Source organism: Barbatula barbatula (assembly GCF_947034865.1).
Source record: "Barbatula barbatula genome assembly, chromosome: 5".
In the NCBI taxonomy this organism is placed as follows: domain Eukaryota; kingdom Metazoa; phylum Chordata; class Actinopteri; order Cypriniformes; family Nemacheilidae; genus Barbatula; species Barbatula barbatula.
The window spans coordinates 20,538,830-20,561,760 of record NC_136769.1 but is presented as its reverse complement, the minus strand read 5'-3'; the positions used below and the strand labels follow the sequence as shown (position 1 = coordinate 20,561,760).

Here is a 22,931-nt window from a genome sequence, read left to right as displayed (position 1 = left end):
ACAAAGACTTCACACGGATAATTAAACCGTCAAATAGACAAATCTTTGTATTGCTATATATCGTTCCTGGTGTGAACGGGCTTTCCGTCTGCAGAATTGTGTGGCTCATTTCACTCATAATGCTCAAACTGTTAGGAAAGCACACCTCTGCTTAAGAAGCATTGTTTGTTGAAATCTCTCACCTTAAATATGATCAACAGCAATAGTAATGCCTGCATTAGCAAGTAACACTTATATTTTCACACGAAGCGTGATCATTTGACAAACACTGAGCTTTCCTGTTAGAGCATGGCGCTAGCGACGCAAATGTCATGGGTTCGATCCCAAGGATGGCACATACTCAGAAACAAAATGTAGAGTACAATGCAATGTTAGTCGCTTTGGATATAAGCCTTATGCATGAATGTAAATGTAAACAGCATCTGTCAGAGAGGCGCAGAGTAATCGTCCCCTCTGTCTCACTTCCAGCTCAAACCGGTTAGAGCTATTGCCTCTGACTAAAGTAGATAAATGTACGTATATATGCATGACTATTAACGGTATGAAATGCACCCTCGGATCTAGAGCGGTAAAGATTTATTCCTCTTCAAACATATGCAGGAACGTTTCTCCGTTCGAATCTGTCTATCCTTTCATCATCTCTGAACTAGTACACCATCATTCGTGGCTTTATCCCTCTTTTATTCTACCCATCCCGCATCTCTCTCTCTCTCTGCGTTACAAGGCTGATGGATAGCCAGAAGAGGAAATCATTGATCTAGTCTCTGAAGAAGTAAATGCTTAGCACAGACAGGGACCGCCACTGCGGGAAGAGCACACACACAATAGTTACACTCTCACGATAAACACTCAACCGTATGAACACAGTCAGGAGTGTGAGCAGGTGTTTATAGCACACAAACTGCCCGCTATTTTCAACGTACCTCTGTGACATAATTTTAAAAGCGTCTGGCAGGTAGCACTGTACATTTTCCATCTGGAAGGGGTCGGCGTCACAGATCTTGTCATCGGTGCGGCCGTAGTTGGCTGTCTCGATCATGATGACATCACTGCCGGGGCAGCGGAGCTCGATGGGGTATCCCTCACATGCCAACTCCCTCCTCATCAGACCAAACGGCATTGCGGAGCGACTTAATGCTACATGGAAAGAGAAAAATAAGCATTCAGTGAAAATGTACTTTCAAATTCGTATGCTTCTTCAGCAGAAAATATAGCGCAGGGTTTGATTTTATACAAAAGGTATACTTGTAAGTAATAGTATCTTTGGTCAACAAAATGACATATTCATATTCTTTTTTGTTGTGATTTTATTTTTCTATTCTAAAATAGCTTGAATGATACTACACTCTTGCTTTATAGAGTGTACGCAAATTCATGAATATGTAAATGAGTCCCCGCCTCCACTAATTTACATTACTACCTGATCGACTGGGACAACTGTGTGAAAGGCAGTAACAGTTTTAAAAGTAGTACAATGAAGAAAGTACAGCAAGGGTTTTTGTAAAAGAGGAACAGGAGTCGTGAAAGAAACATAAGTCGAATTGTGTAATATGCCGTAATACGTATTATGTCAACACACAGGTATTTTCTGGGTTGGTTTTTAAGGGGAATTGCAAAAATGTACAAAACATGGTAAAATAGCGAGGCCAATATTGAGAAAACAAACATCAAAGGGTTGTACAAAACTTTGTGAATGACGGGCAGCGCAGTTATGCCGAAATGTGTGGAACTGCAGAGTTTTACACGCACAGATCCGTGAAAACAGCCTGACTGCTGGTGTTATTAACAGGTCATGAAGAAACCTGCTAATTGAGAAGAAATCTTCACTTGCGTTACAGCATAAAGAGTCATTTATAACAGAAAGCCTTTTATGACCCCCAAAAAGCTTTAAAACAGAAAGAGAGGAAGATTAAACGTTTTTCTAAGCAAATGATTACATTTCCAGCCTTCATAGTCCTGAAGAGCAAACTATTTACCCTCTCGCTCAAACAAACTGTTAGCTTTACGTACACACTCTGTTAACATCCACCCACTCCTTCCCGCAGCTCCACGCTGGGCCCCATCCACCACCCTGACGCCAAGCCCGAGAATAAAAAAAACAGCTCCCATACGTCCTCGTCTCCTCAGGAACCAATACCCAAACACCTGAGCCAAACTGGAACCAGGAAGAGAGCCCACCACTGACCCTTCCTGCCCACACGTCACGGCTGCCATTTACGCTCGATTGTTAAGAGGGAGAGATAGAGAGAAGTAAAGAGAGGGAGAGATGTGTTAAGAGGGCTACGGGTGCCGTGGGGTTAATCATCTCGTCTGGCTGAGAGGGTCCGAGAGTGGCATACTTTATCTGAACAAGAGCTTTCAAAGCCTTTACAGATCCAGCCACGTAAAATGGCCGCCGGCCGCCTCCACTCACGAGGACAAAAGCAGGCGGTGGAGCTCTCCGTGGTCCTGACACAAAGAGAGGGGCGAACCTGCGGAGCCGGCCATTGTGCTGAAAGATGAGGGGGCGGAACTGACCCGCGGAGCTCTGCGCTCCAGAAAAACTGATCAATGAAGCCCTCAGCACCCCTGAAATTCACTCCCCTTGCCCTTACAGCTTCAAAGACAATCAAATAGAAGAAGGGAGGGAAGAGTTTTTCATTAAAGGCCGACAACTTGAAAATTTGCTTACTCAACGCAAACCTCCGCCAGGAAATATAAAGCCACAGAGTTTTAGATACACTCATATTATGCTTGAGAGCACAGGATACACACATTTTCTCTCTCCCTTTACCAGCATGTATTTCTCTAACACTTGGTAAACTCTTGTATCTTAGCACTTCTCATGTTTCTGCCTGTCTTGGATAATTCCCTTCATTGTATTCATCGCTTTGAATAAAAGCATGTGCTAAATGCTTTAATGGGAATATTTTCCAGAGTTCAAAAAGCTTTCTTTGGAATTGTACTGTGCACACAGTGAGAACCAGATTGCACTGCACACAGGCCTAACTGTGTTGTATTTGTGTTTTTAAGACATGAGCTCTGTATCATACAAGAGGTTGTCCTCCATTAGAGTGACTTCCATCAGTTTTGTTTTATGCGTGAGACTTAAAGGCCCATTAAACACAATCAAGTCATTGTTGGTTGAAACTGCAATATAGGCCTATTATTGGTAAAAATATAAGTTACTGAGAAAGTGCGAAAAAACGGTCTGTCCAGTTTACCCAATAAGTCGTCGATAACAATGATTTATAATTTGTCAGATACGTTTTCACGTGACATCATTTTCCATGAACCCTCCCAAAGAGAGTATGTCCAGTAACCTGCAGTTTTTGTTTGAACAGAGAGGGCGATATACATTTATGCATTGCAACTTAATTTAGAATTGAAATGCACAATAACATCACATGAAAACATTTTGTTGGTCACTCTTAATTTGAAGGTCCGATTCTCGCTATTAACAAACCGTCAATTTAGTTGGATTACACCTGTTGTCAATCCCAGTCCGACTATAACAGTGGTCTCTGTTGTGCAAAAACCCTGAACAGCTATTCAACTTCAGACACGAAAACCCTTTCTTCCCCGAGCAAACGATGGTGGACCAAAATGTAAAGCTCTCCGTCTCTGAGTGGCCTCTTTTCTACCGGAGGTCAGGGTTGGCCATTACTCAGAGCTGCACAGTATCTAAAGCAAACTTCTTTCCTGCAAAATGTCAACCATTTATCCTGACACCTAAACACACTCGCCATTGTCAGTTTTTCTTACAAAACTGTCCTGTAATCCTCTTGTGTTCTCTTACCCAGTCCAAGTGGTCGTCACGGCACGTGGACACGTGTAACAGCATCATACCTCACACGACAATGTGGCTGCCACACGCGGTTCAACACAACAAGCGAGAACATTACGGACGGCACCGCTGAGGATGGAGTGGTTTTGTAAACTTCGATGTGGTCGAACTGAGAGACAAACCGAGACATGTGCCTGGGCTTACATAAAACACTTGTGTAAATGCAAACAGGCACGTTCCCCTGTATCCTCGTGACATGTGCACCAACACAACTGAAGAAGCAAAGTGGAATTGGAGAGTGTCAGCGTGTAGCCTTGTTTCCGCAGCGTTCCTGTGGAGCAAACACACAGCTCCATACTGCTGGTCACTGATTAAACCATTACTCTGGGCTCGGCACCGTCTCGCCACAGGAGGCCAATCTCACAGCAGACCAATCACCCACCCACCCACATGTACATCATATAGTTCCAGCATGTCGCAATGTCCCAAAATGCACTCTGCTATCCCGCCAACCACGTCGTTACACTCATTTCTTCTGCCTCCGCCTATCTATCCGTCTGTATCACCAGATAGCCTGTAGTTCCAGCACCAGTTATCTCCCAAACTGCACTACTGCTACTGGATTAATAGGCTCATATTCTCATTTATGAGCGTATTCTAATTCCAAAGACGTTATCTCCCATCGGAGAGGAAATTGGACTGAAGGGAATTAGTTTTGTAATCCGAATTAAAATGGCGTCAAGTCTCGAGCTAAATGGTGGAACCTGTGTAGAAGATATTCAGACTGTCATATTTCCAATTTGTCTTTTAATCCCCACTAGGGATTAAGACATCCGTTTTGGGTAAATAAATATCTAGAGCGAAATGATCTAGAAATCTTTGTTCATGGTCAGTTTTTTGGAAAGTGATTAGAACGTGGACTAATCCATTGTGGGTTTTAACATTGTGGTTTACAAGTATTTTGTCTTGTATGTTTGAACAAATCTGTATCCACTTTTACATTTTCCCTACGTTCCAGTTTCACTTTATTCACAAAATATATTTGGCTTGGATGGGGGACCAGGCAAAAGAAATGGGAAGCAAAAACACTGTTCGACTCAAGGAATCGACTAGTCTGTACAACCCGTAAGCAGATAATGATAGTCTGAAATGTCATTTTATCAATGGGTCTGCAGTATAAGTATCTACCTCCGGCTCTAATGCCCCAGACACGCGGCACGACAAAAACACTGTGTGCTCTCTTTTGTTCTCTGTGTGAGCTGGACTCTCACTTTCTTATCCACTCTTTCTTCAGGAACATGCTGTACACACCTTTAGACTAACAGTTATGTTAGCTTTGGCCTTGCCGCTTTTATCGATCGCAATAGTAAATGAGGCATGCCGGCATCTAACTGGCGTTGAATACACGAAGGCTAATTGTGTGAAAGCACATTTGCCATGTACCCAACAAAACCAAAGCAGAGATGCTGTTTGCCTTTGTATGTTTTTGACATGGCAGTAATTCAGATATTTTCAAAACAGTGCATGTTTTGCAGCAGCACACTGTACTTGTATTTTTAAAACAAGTAGCAGTACAGCATGACAAAATGCTAGTTTGCCATTTCTTTTGTAGCACTTTACAATCGTGCAAACTGATGCGATAAGCAATCTGCTCTCATAAACTGCCCCTCCCCTCTCTTGGGTAACACTGGGAGGTCTTCATTTACAACGTTTGTTTTAATTAAACTATTTAGAAAATGATTCATTTTCATCTTTTTTTACTTAATCAAAATATATTATCTCATGATACTGTTCATCACTACGTTTTTCGACAGCGCATAACTTAACACATATTGCTGTAACATGTATTATTTGGTGTCAGATAAAAGCTACTAAAGCAAATAAATTTTTTTTTTAAATCTGGTTTTGTATGTAGCCATGAGCCATTCATCACATTAGCCACTCACAATGCCAATGAGATAACACGGCACGATCTGCAAAAAGAAAGGGTTCCAACGTGTACTTTTTCCAGTATCACATTTCTATACGGTGCCGAAACCCTGATTTCTCATTGGAAAAGAGCAGCTATGCATGGATGTTGGATGCAGTCTTCACTATTTTCCCCCTGAAGAGCTTTTCATCTCCCGCCTGTCCCCCTCCCCATGTTCCGTATGACGGGGCCAGGGAGTATACGGGGCATAGACATGTCCCTGAAGAAACTGGGGCTGATGTTGCCATAATAAGGGCTGTATAGTAATTCAGAGCGGTTTTGAAGAGCGATTGGATTTGACTCATTATCTAAATGCAATAATTAAAGCCTAGGGGCCGGGGGATTCAGAGAGCTCCGAACAATCTTTTCCTCACACACACTGACCCACAAGACAGACAGCAACACAGACAGAGGTAGACGGGGCAGGCGAGACACAAATAGGGTGAGACAGCTGAAAAGAGGGCCGCAATGAATGGGCTAAAAAAAGAAAGGGGAGACACCCCGTGTCTAGTGTTGTAGAGGGTAAAATATGGCATTGATTGGCTCATTAAAGGTCTGCAGGGTTCTGAGAGCTTCATAATTACTCCAGAGCCAATAGAAAATGAGAAGAATGAGAGAAGCACTATGGGATAGAATCTGTACCCTACATCACTGACATAGAGGCACAGAAGCATGTCTGCATGTTGCCACATTACCAGCAATGAGTAGTTGATATATTCAGTGTTTCATTAAGGTGAAGTGTGTCATTTCTGCACCACCAGTGGCACAGATGACAATAGTGAAAATATTAACATTTTCAGAAGAAAAGCCTGTGCTGTTTGTCTGTGTAAAACTTACCAGCAGCTGGTTGCTAGGGAGTCTATTTGCGGTTGCTAAGGTGTTTCGAGCGATTGTTAGTGAATTGCTATGCGGTCTCTAGGATTGTATTAAGTGGTTTCTTATTGGCCCAATTTCTTATCGGCCTTATTGATTTCACTTTCATAGCTCAAGAGACTTGATGGAGTTCTCAGCTCTGTTTAATTTAATTTCAAATGTTTCTACTGAAATTGCATAGCCGGAATTGTTCAAATACACGAAGAGCACGGAGTAAAATTACAAAGTGATGCCACCGAAGAAGCATGTTTGGTTCTCCAAATAACTATCCACTCGAAGGTTTTTAAAAGAACATTTCCAATGCAAGTTATCCTGTTGTGGAACAGAAAAGTTCTTCGGATGATAAATGTTCCTAATGAAACCATTCTGTAAAATAAAGTCATATGAAAATCTGGATTTGGGTCAATTGAATGATGTTTATATTGAGATCTTCAATCATATTTTCTTGCCAAGACTTAAAAACTTGCGAATCTATGCTCAGTTTGTGACATTATTGAGATCTGAAACACTAAGGGAGACATTTTTAAGAAATATCTGAGACACAGATGAGACTTAAACCAAAGTTTCCATTCGCTTTCCATTTAATCTCATTGATGTCTAATAGTTGAGATATTTAGAAATGTTGTCTTTGTTTTTTTTTCTTATGGGAAGGTGTTGTTAATGTTCACAGCAGAAACAGTGGATGAGTCATCTGCCAATGAACACACACTCCGAACAAATCATTTATATCCAACCTACAAATGGCTTACCTACACTTACATCTGCACATTACAGTGTCACAAGACAAAGTATTTTACCTTCAAATGAAAAAGTACAAATTGCCTTCTAATGTGTGATACATTTCAATTCACCTACACGGATATCAATCATTTGTCATGTGTCACTCCGTTCTCTTTTCCGCGCTGTGTGACAAAGAGCGTTTTCTACTAAATAATTCATCAGGCAGTGAACCAAAAGCTGTAAAAAATAAAATCAATCTTTTGAATTGAGCTTGAAATACCTGATTATTAGAGCTGCCTATCAATTAGAGAAGGAATAATGGATTAAGCAATTAAGAGTTGCAATAGAGAGAAGCAGGTTGTAAAGAAGGAATATTCTCCAGGGCTGACTTCTAGGAGTGCGGATACGATCAGCTTTCTCTTCCTGTATCTGTTCATCTCTAGGCACCACTTCTAATCGCTCAGTTGCTCATTAGTACACAGCTCAGGCTTTGGAAACCAGCGCCATTAGAGCCGGCATGGCTGCCATGTTCAGCCAGTACTGCAGTGATGTGCAAAATGCTGCAGAATGAGGAGGATTTACAAGGTGGAAGGTGCCAACGTGTCAACAATCTCTAAATTGAAAGTCATATACGGCCAGCTGTTACTGAACACGTTGGGTGCTCAGTAACAAACCCCTCCCAGCTTACTGTAAAGAGTCTAAATAATTCTGTTTAAACTTTATGAATTTTGGTAACAACGTTGATATCTGTCGTCAGGGCGTGTGCATCGATTGCATTTGTCGACTGCAGACCACATAGTGTGCATTAATACATGAACACAACATTTTGGTCTTAGTTCAGCTGAAAAACAGCTGAGAAAGCTTCAATGGAGAAGCAATTCAGTTCTTAACAAGCCGTCTACATGATGTGTAGGGAAAAGGTTTAACTCATTAATAATGAATCAACATACTGCAAATAAGGTTGATCTACGAGTGTGATTTGTCTTGTAATTGGGAAAATCAGACATCCTGCACGGATGCATTTCTGAGTCCGAATATAAACGTTTTTGACGTTGCTTTTTCATAGCTATTTTCTTTTTAAATAGTAAAAACCTGTTTTTCCAAAGTGACTTACAGTACAGTCTATTATAGGATTTATATTTTATCTGTATGTTCTCCCTGAATATCAAACCCACAAGCTTTCTGCAGTAACACAATGCTCTACCAACTGAGCTACAGGAACACTTAGTAAATATAGACCATTTTGCAAGATGTAAACACGGGTCCAGCAGCACTTTAAGTTTCCTTTTAACATTTTAATTTGGTTATAAATGTTCTCAAACATTTGTGTAGTGTTAAAAAGCTAAAGAAAGTTATTCTGGACCAGCCCTGTTTATGTTTTCCAAAGTGGTCAATAGGTAATAGGATATAAAAGGTCTGGGATAGAATATGATGCTGGTTTCTGTTGACTTTGTCCAACAGTATCACGAAAAAATTGCAAGTTCCATTCTAAATGTCACACCATAGCAACCACTCTGCACCACCTTGACAACAACGCAGCACTCAAAATCTAGTTTTCTGTCTCTTCACTACCGTAATAAAAAGTGACAGAGACTCCTAAATATTAAAGGCAAGTCACAGAGGCCCATACATACACATTATGCTTGCTCAAGCACACACCAAAAAAGATTAAAATTTAGGGAGACGGGCAGAAAATATAATAGCATTTAAAAGAACAGACTGAAGGTCAATGAGTTTCTGTCCTCCACAAGCTCCGCTTGTCTTTTGCCCTCTGCCCATTGCAACCACCCGCACCGAACCCAATTACAACCCAGCACTGCCTCCCACGTTTCGCATCCACACCCATGTGTCCACATCACACCACACGCCTCTCCCACCGTGACACATCGCACCACACTCGAGTGTCTCCACACCCTCCATCAGCCTCACGCCACGCCGGCGTCAGGCTTGGCCGGGCCGGGAGAAAACGGAGACGGCTGGTACTGCCAGGATTAAGATTAGGACCCGGTGAGAGAGAGACACTCATGAGCGGGGGTCAGCCACACAGAGCGTCCAGCTCTACCCGAGACCTGAACTTCCTGTTGAGGACAGGATGTGATACGCACAACATGACTGACCCGCTAGCCTCTGCTGAACTAACCTCACGCCATCAGGAGATTAAAACCGAGGGTTTGAAACTAAACACGCTGGTGAGCGTGGCCCAGTTCGCCCCTGCTGGCAGATGGCGTAACTACACCATCTGGTTCTTAAAAGCTGTTCAATAGTAGCTATGCAACGTGTAATTTATACATGAATTAAAAACTATTTAGGTTTAGTACTATCCAAGGTTTAGGACTAGTCCCAGACTAAAACTAAAGTTTAAGCCATCTCAAAGGAAAATAAATTGCCCTGACGTATCTTTAAGTATGAAATTACCATTGTTTTGTCTCAAGATGCACACCAGTAATGTTTTTATCTAAGGCATTTACATAAAACCTACTGAAATAACCTAATTTAACCAAGGCATAACCCTGGCTTAAACTAAGCCTTGTATATCAATACAGGCCTTCATGTTTTTAGTAGTTACAATTACTGTAGTGAATTAGATAAAAAATATTCTAAATACAAGTACTGTAGCTATGCGTTCTGATGAAATGTATATTTTTTAATAATCAAAAGCAGGATACATTCTTCACATTCACACATACCCCACATTCCGTCTTGCTTCTAGCCTAATGCCGGTAGTCCGACTCCCTTAGCTTTTTTACCCCGTTGATCCTCGAATTGTGAAATATAGCCAGTGAGAGAGCAAGTAATTCAGGGCATGCCACAGTCTCTGAGACATGTGATTTCATTTGCGTAGAGGTAATAAAACTACTTCATAGGGCAGAGGATAAAACCAGCAGCATAATGCCACCAGAGACTTTGGTTAGTCCGGCCTGTCATAAGCTAATGGCAGCCGCATTATATAAGGATATAAATGGAAACTCAATACTGCCTTCCCTAATCAAAAAAGAGGAGAGGGAGGGAGCAAGTAGGCCAAGAGGGGAGAGATGAGTACGTAAGTCAAGGAGAAATAAAGTCAAGTAAGACAGTTTCGATAGATGTCGACTGTAAAGAGGATCGAGCCATGTCTGGAGGAATCGACAGCCGTCGGCAACACGTTAGGAGGAAAGAATGTCAAAGTGTAGCCCCACCTCTGGACTACCAGCACTTTAAAATGCTTCTTTATTTTCAACCCAGTAGGCTACCGGGTCAAGAAGGAACAAACCCAAGTTGTTGGATTACAAAATAACTTATGCTGGGTTGTTTCAACCCAAAATATGGAGTTGTGTCAAAGTCATAGATAAAAAGCGTGACATATAGTGCGGCACGTTCCTCCTAATTTAGTCATATTTATGTCCTTTTTTGTATTTTCACATACCGTCTGCCCCCCATCAGGATGTCTCTCTGGCTACTGCTGGTCACTACTTAGCAGCGGTAGAGAAAACACACATGCACCTCTCTGACACAAGCACCCGTGCAAATGCAACGTCAGCAGCACATACGCGCCGAAATAAAGTGATGACCCACGCTGCGAAAAGCAGACCCTGCACCCAAAAGGAACAAGAATAAAGCAAATGTGCAGAACACGGCAGACCAGACAGTAGATAATGCAGGGCTTCAGACGTGGCCTCTGATGTCTCTCATCGGCGGAGACACACACTCTCTCACTCAGACAGGAGAGCAAGAGCATCTTCAAAGGCCCATTTGAAAGAACATCCCGCCACCACTCTCGCTCCCGCTCCCCTCCAACCTCCCACACTCCCAATATATATTCAAAGGCCATCCATTAACCTTTCACTCGCGCGGCCCTGTCTGTGATCTGCTGCTCTCACCGTCGCTCTTTGAAGAACGCTGTGCTCTTCCACCAACATCCGCGAGAGACGGACGAGAGACGACATGATGTGATGTAACACAAGAAGAGATGACCACACGAAGGACACGAGAGGAGCACGAAATGAGACACGACAAGAAAAAATGAGAGGAAATACCAATGAATTGGAACCATGATTTGGATGGAGAGGAGTGTGGAGGCGAAGATATCCGAGGTCACATGACTTAATAGAGAGAGAGAGAGAGAGAGAAAGAAAGTGAAGGCATGCACAGGAATGTGACGAGGTGTGAAGGATGGATAGAGACCGAGGTGGAGGAAATGAAAAAACGCTAACTTTACGATGGAAATTCGGTGGCAAACGACGCCCCTTCAAACCCCATCCCGGCTGTGATGAAGCCGCAGACGCCGGCTGCTTTATGTAAGCCTTCGATTCAGCCAATACAAGTATGAATTCGACCCTCGCTGCTTCAAAAAGCCCCATCGATGCCGGATCCATGCAGCCCAAACAAATTCCTCCCTCATTAAACATTCAGGCAGGAAAGAGCCGGGAGAGAAAAAGCACAGCAAAAACAGCTGGTCCTCCAGAGCTGAACGATGACTCGAGAAAAGGAGGAAAATGAGAAGAGGGCCGCGGAGGAGAGAAAGCGCACGTCTGTCTCTCCGTGAGGCTTAAATGTGCGTAAGATGAGGACAGATTGGAGCAGTCAGCGGCCCTGGCGCTGTTATCACACACATACGCACGGCCAGATAAATAAACACACACACTTAATGAAACCTTCACGTCAAGACTCCATCATGCGCCCATCAGTGGCCCGCCCGTCATCCCATTAAAGAGCAATAATGCTATTTCACTGCACATTTACAAGCCGCGCAGAAAGGGGCTACTCCGACAGCTTGTTTACAGGGGCCGCCGTGTCTCTGTGAGTCTGCTGGATGACTATGAGTCACGTTTTAGACGCGTCCTCGAGACTGCAGCACGATGCCGCCGAATAAAAGCTTATTTAAAGATGCAGCGGGTCATTTATGCTTCACTGTTCTGTGACAAACTGTGTTTGCAGAGGTTTGGTGACGAATAATGGAAAAAGATTTCCAACCAAACACTTTCCAACCCAAAGTCACGCATTGGTTGGCGTGGTTGACTGAAAATTGAAAAAGAGCACCTTTGGAAAGTATACATTGATACCATGCAAAGACTGAGGTGTTAAAGGAGCCAACTGTGTTTCTTGGGTGTTAAGTGAACAAGTAGCCATGAACAGTGACACTCGCCTTAATGGATTTATTGATCTGGCGGTGGTGTGTTGCTGTTATGTACAGCAGGACAAATGACACTCATGTGGACGATGCAGGTTTGAATCCAACTCACGACACTTTCTGTTCCTCTCCTCTTTCTGTTGCACCAAGCCTATACTACACTGAGCTCTTTTGACTCACACTGAGTTATGTATTACCCTTTGACCTGCCCACTGGTACATGCCCACAGCAGTATTATTGACAAGCATGTTGATTTCCGAATATAAGAAGATAAATGTATGCAAAACGTTGATGTCTTTGTAATGTTTATAGCAGGCAAAGCAGTGGCCATTTCATATGAAGTCTTGAATGGACACAATCCCAAAAAGAAATATGTATTTCTATTGTTTATGTTATAAGGTTATTTAATAATTATTTTTTTATTTATTGTTGATTATTTTTATTTAAAAATCTTTAAAAAGATCTTATAAAACTGAGGAAATATTTAGAAAATTAAACAATTATGTAATAATAATGATAATAATAATAATCATAGCGTTTAATTAAATTAAAATGTGCATATTCCTACTGGTAGAAGTTTGTGTAAAAAGCCATTGGTTTGATCCCCACACCTACTGCTAAAATATTCAGTTTTTAACACTACACAAACATTTGAACAAAATACATTAAAGTGAATAATTGTTTTTTAACTATATATGTTCGATTTAAAAAAGTGTTTCAGGACCAGTGTTTACATCTTGTGAAGTGGTCTATAGACGAATGTTAGTTTAGATAAAAAGTGAATGCATGCATGTACAATAATGTATGAATTTTTTAAAACGAACCAGGTTTATTTTTACCCGATGGATCAATTGAAAGGTACAAAAGAAATAAAACAAAATACTTTTTTATTATACTTTATTGGGTGTAATGATTTCCTGCCCTACATTTCTCACCATATAAAGAAAGTGCACTTGGCTGTGACATTTCATCCGGTTTACAAATACAATAAAGAATCCTCCTACTCAGCTAACCAATCAAATGTCGCTACTATCACCGGTAGCGTAGCTCGCCCTATGACATTTCAAAGAGGCACGAAGCCGCCACGCTCCCAAGAACACATCTGAGCGATGTTCAACATTAATTTGTGTCACTCCTCAACATCTAGAGGTCTCACTCATAAAGAAAAGCCATAAATGAGTCTTTTGCGGGAGAATATTTGACAAATGAGTGAGCAACAGAGTTAAGAGGGGCAGTACAAGAGGGCACTGCGGTGGAATTCAGGAGTGTGACATCAAGGGGTGAGCGTCAGTCGGAGAGGTGATTTCATATGAGATGTGAGAGCGTTAGATGGAGGCGTCAGAGTATTAAAACACAGTGTGCAAGAATTCGAATGAGTGGAAGTATATGAGAGGCGGGGAGAAGCAGGTGCAGAAGTGAATATTATTAGGTAGCATTGAGAAAGGATAGAAATTAGACTGTGAAAATATGGACAGCGAGGTATAATGGGGATTGGGGTGTGATATTTTATCGGAGGAAGAGTGTGGGGGGATTGTAAAACCTGAAATGAGCTACATTGTGTAGAGCACTCAGCAGTCCCCGTGAGAAAATGGCTTAATAAAAATGCTAAATAATGCCTTAATAAAAATATTTAAAGGATTACAGTGTGGGAAAGTACTGTGTGATGGTTTGGTCGGGGGGCTGGGCATAGAAAATATTAATAACTCAACGGACCACCATAATAGAAAATCATGTGCGTGTGTGTGTGTGTTTATATGTACCGGAACACACACATGCACGCACACACACACCATCGAATTGCACACCTATGAGCAAATCATGACGATCCGTTTTGACATTTAAGACATAGAAAGCAGCAGAATTGTATAAATCTGTATTCTCAGAGAAGTATATATAACATTTTTTCTTTTAGATATCACGTTCATGTCATATTTCACTAGGCTGAATGGAGTTAGGAAATATGAATTCAATCTGCAATCCGTAGTATTTGTTATCTTGGTTAAAAATGAACACATTTTCTGAATGAACGAATCCTGTTTTACCTTTTTTAGGAACATCGTTACTTGTTTTACAATCTAAACTTAAAATTGTTAACATGGCATAAATATTTACGCTACATCTCCATTAACAAATATAAAGACAGATATTATTGTTATGCTAAATAATCCGGGCTTCCAGCTTTGTTTTGCAAGCAAAAGCTTGAGGAAGACCCGCCATAGAGGCGCAGAACTAGAACAACAAATCAACGGAATCTAGAAATAAAATAAATGAATTAAATGAAACGGAATCACGTAATATGAGAAAAGCAAAGCAAATTCCGAAAAGTCCACTGAAAAAAGATCTGTTACAAGTATGTATTACATTTGTATAATTTATATATGATTATACGTAATGTATTTATATACATACATTTAATGTATATATATATATATATATATATATATATAAATGATATATCCAAGCAGTATTTATATATAAACTGGAATTATAATATAATTATAAGTATTATCAATGACATATTACCACAACTTAACATGTGGTGCGACCAAAAATATAATTTGAATTACATAAAAAATGTAATATATCTAATTTTGATGTCAGAAATATGTATCTCTGACTCAAGGAAATGAATGAATGAATTTTAACATGAATCACGGTCACGTCACATGACATTTTTAAAGGCTATATACTGTATGGCTAAAATCACTAAAATGACTTAATTGACGTTTTTATTTGCATTTATGTGTACACTTCATTCTTAATTTGACAATAATTACAATATATATTATGATTTATTTGCATTTTGAAATAGCATGAAATCCTTGCATCCTTGCGTGTCGAAAATGCGTCATTGACCCATCTACATAAAATATCATTTTGTATGTATATAGTATGTATTATTATATACAGTGTATATACGAGATTCGCTATAAATATGCACACACACACACAGACATGAAAGATATATAAGGAATCCATTGAAGGAACTGCAGAAGTGAGAAGAGAATTATGTGCTTTGTGTGAGAGTGTGTTATTTGTGCTACGCTTTAATGGCAACAAGGCGATCAATGATCCCATAGAGGAGCAAAGGCTTCCTTATTTCTCCAAATTGCCTGCGCTAGCAGCACAACCTTGATAACACTCAATTGATTATTAATGCATTATTAATCCAGAGCCAGGTCACAGAGACAGCTGGAGGCACTCATGCACACACACGCGCACACACGTACAGCACATTGATGAAGCGGCTTGGTGCCCGGGGCCAAAACGTGTCCAATGGAACACTGAGTACATCACATCAATTCATAGCAGCAGAAGCAGGCAAATTAAACACAGGAAATACAGCGGCCACCAAATACACCTGGACAAGCAAACGCTGCACGCTCGCTGGCTCTTTTCTATAGGCCTGGCACGGACCCTGCCGTGCAGCAGATGGTGCGGTGGTGTTGGAGTGGAAGGGCACTAGCAGGACAGACCCCCACCACCTCTCGGGACTATCACATACACACCAGCTCCACCGCGACAAGGGACCTTCCATTGACCACACGTCCACACAACCCCATTTATGGGGCACAGGAGACCAACATATGCCAGCTTTTAACTCCAGCCTGCTCCCGTGTTCCAACCTATATGCATCCACACTCAACAGATCATTTAATCGCTGTCAGTATGGACTTGAAAATTTGTAAAATAACAATCAAGTATTCGCACCTGCATTTGCGCACTACCATGCCTCTGGCATTAACTAAATGTACCGAGCAGCACTTTGAAATAAAAGACCAACAACCACAAAAACCATCTCGCTGTACATTAAGATAAAGAGTACAAACCCTGTGAAGAGGGACGGATGCTGCTGAGAGCGACAGTGCAGGAGAAGAGGATCCAGAGAGATAGAGCCATGCTGCGGACGGAGCAATGGGTGCAGGGGGGAGGAGGGTCAGCGGGCGCTTCGATGTGGGGCACTCCTTCCCTCACGCCCTCTCACTGATGAAGAACCTGCCGAAAAGACAGAGAGAGAGAACAAACGAGAGAGAGATCAATACTAATAGCAGGACCTAAATTCTTACTGTCGGCCATTCTCCGTCTATAGCTCAATAAAGTAAAGTACTACCCTGTGATTCGCCTCATTTTGTCGAAGCAAGATGCCACCGGATTCGCGTTTTCTGGCTCTGAGCAGCCTGTTTCACATCACACTTATTCCAAATAATTGAGGGGAGGTTGGACACACGTTTGGCACTGGCAGGGTAGAGATAGATGGCTAAAGCTAAACAGTTGCCATTTTGTTCGGATGGGTAGTAATAGCAAATAAACAAAGTCAAATTCACACTGTTCTGCACAATGGAGTTTTCACACACAGGACTGAAAATTGTTCGGCCAAAGCAAACTCAATGCGAGGCTAAGAAAGGAAAAGTCTTCTAGTAATGCATGCTGGATTTCATGTGTTAAATTACACAAACTTTAACATTTTAGCAGATGCTTTTATCCAAAGAAAACAATAGAAGCCATTTGTGCAACAAAAGAACAACGATGCATAGGTGCAGTAAAACTGGTCTCAGTTAGCCTACCACAGAATACTAAGCTAAGAATTCGTTTTTGTTGGGGGGGATAGGAAGTAGAAAAGACGTAGAAGACTGTATTAATGGGTCAGGTTTAATATATTTAGTAGCTGAGAGTGTAAACTGAAATTTTCTCTTGTTCGAGAATATCAGTGCCCACACCGACAGACAACGTTGCTAAATATTAGGCTCTTGCAATGCAGTGATTGTTCAAATATATGGATTCGAAAAGCTTTGATTCGCAACATTTTATCATTCATAAGCTAAAAATAAAATGGCTACGAAAGTGCTACAATACAGCAATACTGCCATTTGATTCTATTAAAGCAACACTATTGAACTTTGCTCACGGCTCCCCCGTGTGGATGATAAGCACATTTATCTGTTACCAGTTAGGTAAATAATGTCGCTGTGTAAGCTTGCCCCTTGATCTCGCTTTATTTGTTTACTAAGCCGAAGGAACGAATGCAGAAACGTCATTTGTACCGACCAGAACACAGAACATACAGAGTGTGGTTGTGGCGACGGCAGCAGAATTAGTCCATTTAAGAGTATTTCTAGGACTGAAATCATTTTAGAGACATCATTTTAAGATCGAGAAACTGCAAGGCGTTGCTTTAACACTGTCGAACCCAGATGACCCGATTCACATTTTCCGGCTCATTTCACGTTGCGCTTACTCAAAATAATTGAGAGTACCGGTCAGCTAGCGTGAGCTGAGCGACGCCCTTTTATTCTGCGCTAACACGGCAACAGCTGTTCCCTGGCAAACACTTCTGTTCCTGTCATTCCAGAGCTTGATTGGATGTGACGCGTTACACATGCACGGATGTTAACGCACGGGCCAACCGCAGGACACCCAGAGTGGCTGTTCTCTGCAGAGTTAGATTCATGAAGAAATGCAGAGGAAAGAGAAAGAGCGGACAGTGTCAAGTCAGTCAGAACTGCCAGAGGGTCTACACATCTCATTTGCCTAATGAAATAAATCACAATGTGGAAGTTTCTTTCATTTGTTCTTCAAGGCTGCACTTCCTTTAGGGCTAAAGAGAAAAAACGACAACGATGCACTGAATTATTAGAGCTAATGCTGCCCCTGCTGTGCTTTCTGAAAGAACAGACAGATTGTACTGCATGTTTATTGGGAGGAGAATCTGTGTGTGTGTGTGTGTGTGTGTGTGTGTGTGTTTGTGTGTGTGTGTGCACATATTTGATGGACTGACTTTGATCCTCATAACTTGCTACCCACTCATTTCATTGATCTCCCCTAGTCATAGACTGGAAAAAGAGATAAATGATAATAAAATAAAGAAATAAAATGTACATGGATGAAGTATTAAGAGGACAGAATATACAGTATGCATTACAGCCTGCCTTTAGTTAAAGAGATCATTTGCCATCATTTATTCACCCTCATGACTTGTACAAGCGTATACCGTGGAACACAAAAGTTTATATTTTAAGAAACCTCTCTATACTGTGGTTTTGTGTCCATACAATGGAAGTCAAAAGAGGACAGTGTTGTTTGTTTACCAACGTTCTTCAAAATATAATCTGTTGTGTTCTGCACATGAATTAAAGTAAAATAAAGTAATAACTGTTCAAATCTGAATTTTCATTTTGGGGTGAACTATCGCTTCAAAGATGAAATCAGCATTCCCATTAAACTTTCATTACTTTCAGCAAAACAGAACATTCGCTTGGAAATAAAGCCAACTGACTTTATACCGAAGCGAATAACACCAAATGGATTATGAAATTGTTGGTTAATATTTCTTTCCACACTTGCCCAACTTTGAATATGTCAGCAGAAAAGAGAAATAGTTTCGGGTGGGCTGAGTTATTTTACGTTTGGATGAAAGATTCAAATACAAATATTTGCATTGTTTTTAATAATGGAAAATGTTGAATCGTGCACAAAAAGACCAGGGGCTTTATTACAAAATTAAAGACACCAGATAAATCTGAAAACAGGCATAGTTTTCTGTGTGTGATGTTTTCTGGTTTTATATAATAATTATTAACTTGTTTTGCTTTCTCAGTCATCTGAAACAGATAAAATCACTATTTCTTTAAATATCCAACAGCCTCTAGTTCATATTACACAGTAAAAAAATCCAGTAAAAAACAGGGGTGCCAGTAATATTCTGTAAAGGTTTTTTCCCGTACAATTAATTACATGGTTTTCTCAGATTTTCTTCAAAGAAAAATTTCTGTAATTTGATGTTTTTTGACTGTATTGCAAAAATAGACAGTAAAAAAACAGTAAAAACTGATATTTGGGATGCTGGGATGTTTTTTTCCCATAAAATGATATGTATTTTTCTGTAATTTGATGTCTTGTACCCTATAAAAAAATACCGGTACATGTAAAGTCTATAAAACACAAACATTACAAACATTTTGTAAAATTACACTTTCCGGACATTATACGTGAAAATACAACAACAGTTAAATTTGGAAAAATTGCTATTGCAAATCAAAAGGAGTGGGAGGGACACACATTTTCATAGCAATTTTGAGCATTTTATAACACAACAATAAATATAAGTATAAAAAGGAGTTTATCAACTTTGGTCAGCATAGCATATTCAAAATGATCCCAAGCAAATAGTTACCGACGTTAGCGTTTATTCATATTCTATGGGGTACACTTTTGACTTTTTAAAATGGCCACCTCCAACATAGGTCAAACATCTCACCCGCTCCTCTCATTCCTTCTGCACCCAAGCGTCCGGTTCCCTCCTCTTCCTCATTCCATCTATCACTCCATCCTCCCTGTCCCTCCTCCCTCTGACCTTCTCTGATATTTACTCTCCTCTCCAGTGGCACGACACAAACCCACAGCCCCCAGCGGGAAAAAAAGAGCTTGACTGACCAATAAAACCCTCCGGTGACAGAAACCTCGGTGAACACCACCCAGCATGGATGCAGGAGACTCAAAGCATCAAAAAGTCTGGGAGGTAAAGGGGAAAACAAACATGGAAACAGAGCCGTTCCTTCCGCTGTCTGCATGTTACTAATGGTCAAAAAATGTTTCCTTCCCGAACGGCGCCGCAGTCTCTACTTTTTTTCCCTTCGCTTTGTAGCTGTTAATAAGAAAAAATTTGTCTTTCAACCTTTCTCTTTTGATCTCGCTTCTGTCTGCACTCGGCACAATGGCTCTCCCGTGGTCCGGGCTGATAGAACAGAAGGGAGAAAGAGAGAGAGGGGGAAAGAAAAAGGTCTCCGTACAGCAGGCGGTTTTAGGACTGTGTGGCAGGTGAGAGGGAAGCAGTGCAGTGTAGGTTTTCTCTATGAGCTTTGCCTTGGGCCAGTGCTGGCCTTTTGCTCTGATCTGATCCACCATTATTATTATCAGTGTTACTGTTCCAATGAAGAGGACTGTCATATCTTCCCCAACACGGAGAGATGGTGGGATAGTACTCTAATCCAGAGGATCCCGTAGGAAAGAAAAATCTCTTTAATATCTCAATTGTTGTGGCCTGGCAATGATATTGCAGGCAGAAAAACAGCAGCTTCTTCAAAAAGGAACACTTTTTTCCAGAAAAGGGTTTACTCACACTCATTCTGAATACTACATGACCCCAGAGGAACATTTCAATGCTCGGAGGTTGCTCTTACACAGCTCAGAAGATTGGATGTTCTCGGTCATTTTAAGTATCAACTTAGTCTCAGATATTGCTTCTCAAACTGCTTAAAACTGTTAAAACACACGAAGAGCATGGAGGCGTAAAATGAACAGAGCTAAAATAATCTGGATTTAGGTAAGAGATGTTTGAGTACATATTGAGATCTAAAATAATATTGGCTTTTGATTGGAGAGATCAAACAGTTGATTTGAGACATCTCATCTGAAACTCTAATGGAGACAAGCAAATTAGATGTATTGCTCTTTTTCTCAGGAGAAAGAAATATCTAAAACGCAGACGACTCACGCAAAAGTTTCCGATTGCTTTTAATTGAAACTCATTGATTTCTAGGAGAGAGTATATCATTTTATAGACGCTTTCGTCTTAATAACACACACAAACGTTACTTCGCATGCGCACGTTTGTGACCCCAAGTGAACTTCCGGTACACATTCACAAACAATAGAGTGCCGGAAGATTATTTCTGCTAACAATCAGAAGAACCCGAGGAGAACTATTACTTGGCTAAACTCGTCTCTCCAATGTTTGAATTAAGACTGCGATACAAAGCTCAGACGCTAGATGTCCATGTACCATACGGTATGTTTAAATGCGACCAAACGGCAGGACCCATTCAACAAATTGTTTATTTAATAAAATCAACATACAACAAAATTAAATAAATTGTTTATTCAGAGTATATATCGCAGTAAAGAGCAAGGCGAGCATTTGTGTTTATAAAGCATATACATTTTTATTTTGTTTAGAGAATGCCTGATTGTTTCGCTAGACAAGACCTTTATTCATCGTCTGCTATCGTTTAAAGCCATTTGAAGCTGCACTGAAACTGTAATCTTGACCTTTAACCATTAGGAGTCAATTGAAGTCCACTTTATGGAGAAAAATCCTGGAATGTTTTCATCATTTATTTTCGACTAAAGAAAAAAAAAGAAGATCTTGGGTGACATGGGGATGAGTAAATTATCATGAAAATGTATTTAGAAAGTGAACTACTCCTTTAATAGCCCCCTATACTGAAGTATGACTTATACAATAAAATAATGAAATAAATTAATATTAACATAAACTAAATAAAATATAAATAGTTAAATTATTAGACACATCAGCCAAACACGAACCTGAAGTTAACTGGGCACGTCTGATGAAACGGTCTATATTTTCTTTTCCTGTATGAAGCCTGGTAGAGGTGGTCGCTGAAAAGCAGTTATGCTGCAAGCGCTGTGTAACAACACAAAATGTGCTGCTGTCTTCTGAGTAAAAAGTTATGTTACCTGTCTCGCTCGAGATCTCAGCAATATCTCAACCTGTGCTCAGAGATGCCAATGCAAAGGTCTGAGATTTCCATAAAAACCTGCAAAAGACTGCAGAATAAACAAATCTCTAAGCTGTGCTACTCGCATTCATTTTACAGCTTTATACTCGTACTGTACTATAACTGACAAGGACAATGTAAACTGAAGGAGCAGTAATGATATTGTGGCACGGCTTCTGATATAAAGAGCGTGAGGGAGAAGATATACAGTGCTCTGAATGTGAACTTATCTAATGCTTCTCCATCTATTTATCTGGAGACAGCCTTGATCCAAAGCAAATAACCTAATTATCCAGTTACATTAGATCATTACTATAATCACCACAATCATTATTATCTATTTGCTTTAGCAGACACACTCATCTAGGACGACGCGACATACATCTATTTTACACATGCCGCAGGTTTCTCAAGCTCTTTTCGTGCAAAGCAAATGATGCCTGATAAATCTGTTCAACAACGGCAGCTCATTTTAACACCTAATCTACATCAAAACGAATTTGGGAAAAACACAGTTATGTAAATTGCTAAAATACTCGGATTTTGCCATTTTGAAAATAGGTTAAATTACTAAACCGATTTTCCAATGTGCAATTCACATGTGCCGGTTTAGTGTTGCAATAGGGATGTGACAATATCAAAATCTCCCTGTACGATAATACCTCTGTAAAGTCCACGGTGCGGTATTTATTTCAATATGACAAATGATGACTTGGAAACGTGCCATAAGAATGCTCTTTTTTTATCCTCTCATCATAACTGATGCTTAGAGGTACGAGATTTACTATGAGATGGGTCAAATGAGCTAAAAGTCCCTTTCCCAAAATAAAAGAATTGCACCAGATGGATCTTGACAAAGCTAACATCTATTCTTGTTTCGAACATTCTGTATGTTAAAGGCCCTGAAGACCTATCGTTTCATACAGTCATGTGACCACGGTAATAGTGAGACATTTTTGCTATTGCGATAACACGGTA

The 22,931-nt window shown here is 40.6% G+C and overlaps 1 protein-coding gene across 1 annotated transcript in view; it reads right to left on the bottom strand.

Moving 5' to 3' along the window:
* adgrl1a (adhesion G protein-coupled receptor L1a) overlaps positions 1-16,335 on the bottom strand; it is a gene marked incomplete at its 5' end in the record, with an annotated part of 65,329 nt that extends 48,994 nt beyond the window's left edge. Inside the window, 2 exons of the mRNA XM_079457555.1 lie at positions 924-1,137; positions 16,266-16,335. Coding sequence (XP_079313681.1) covers positions 924-1,137; positions 16,266-16,335 — 284 coding nt within the window. The remainder of the gene's footprint in view (positions 1-923; positions 1,138-16,265) is intronic.
* Positions 16,336-22,931: the final 6,596 nt, after the last annotated feature.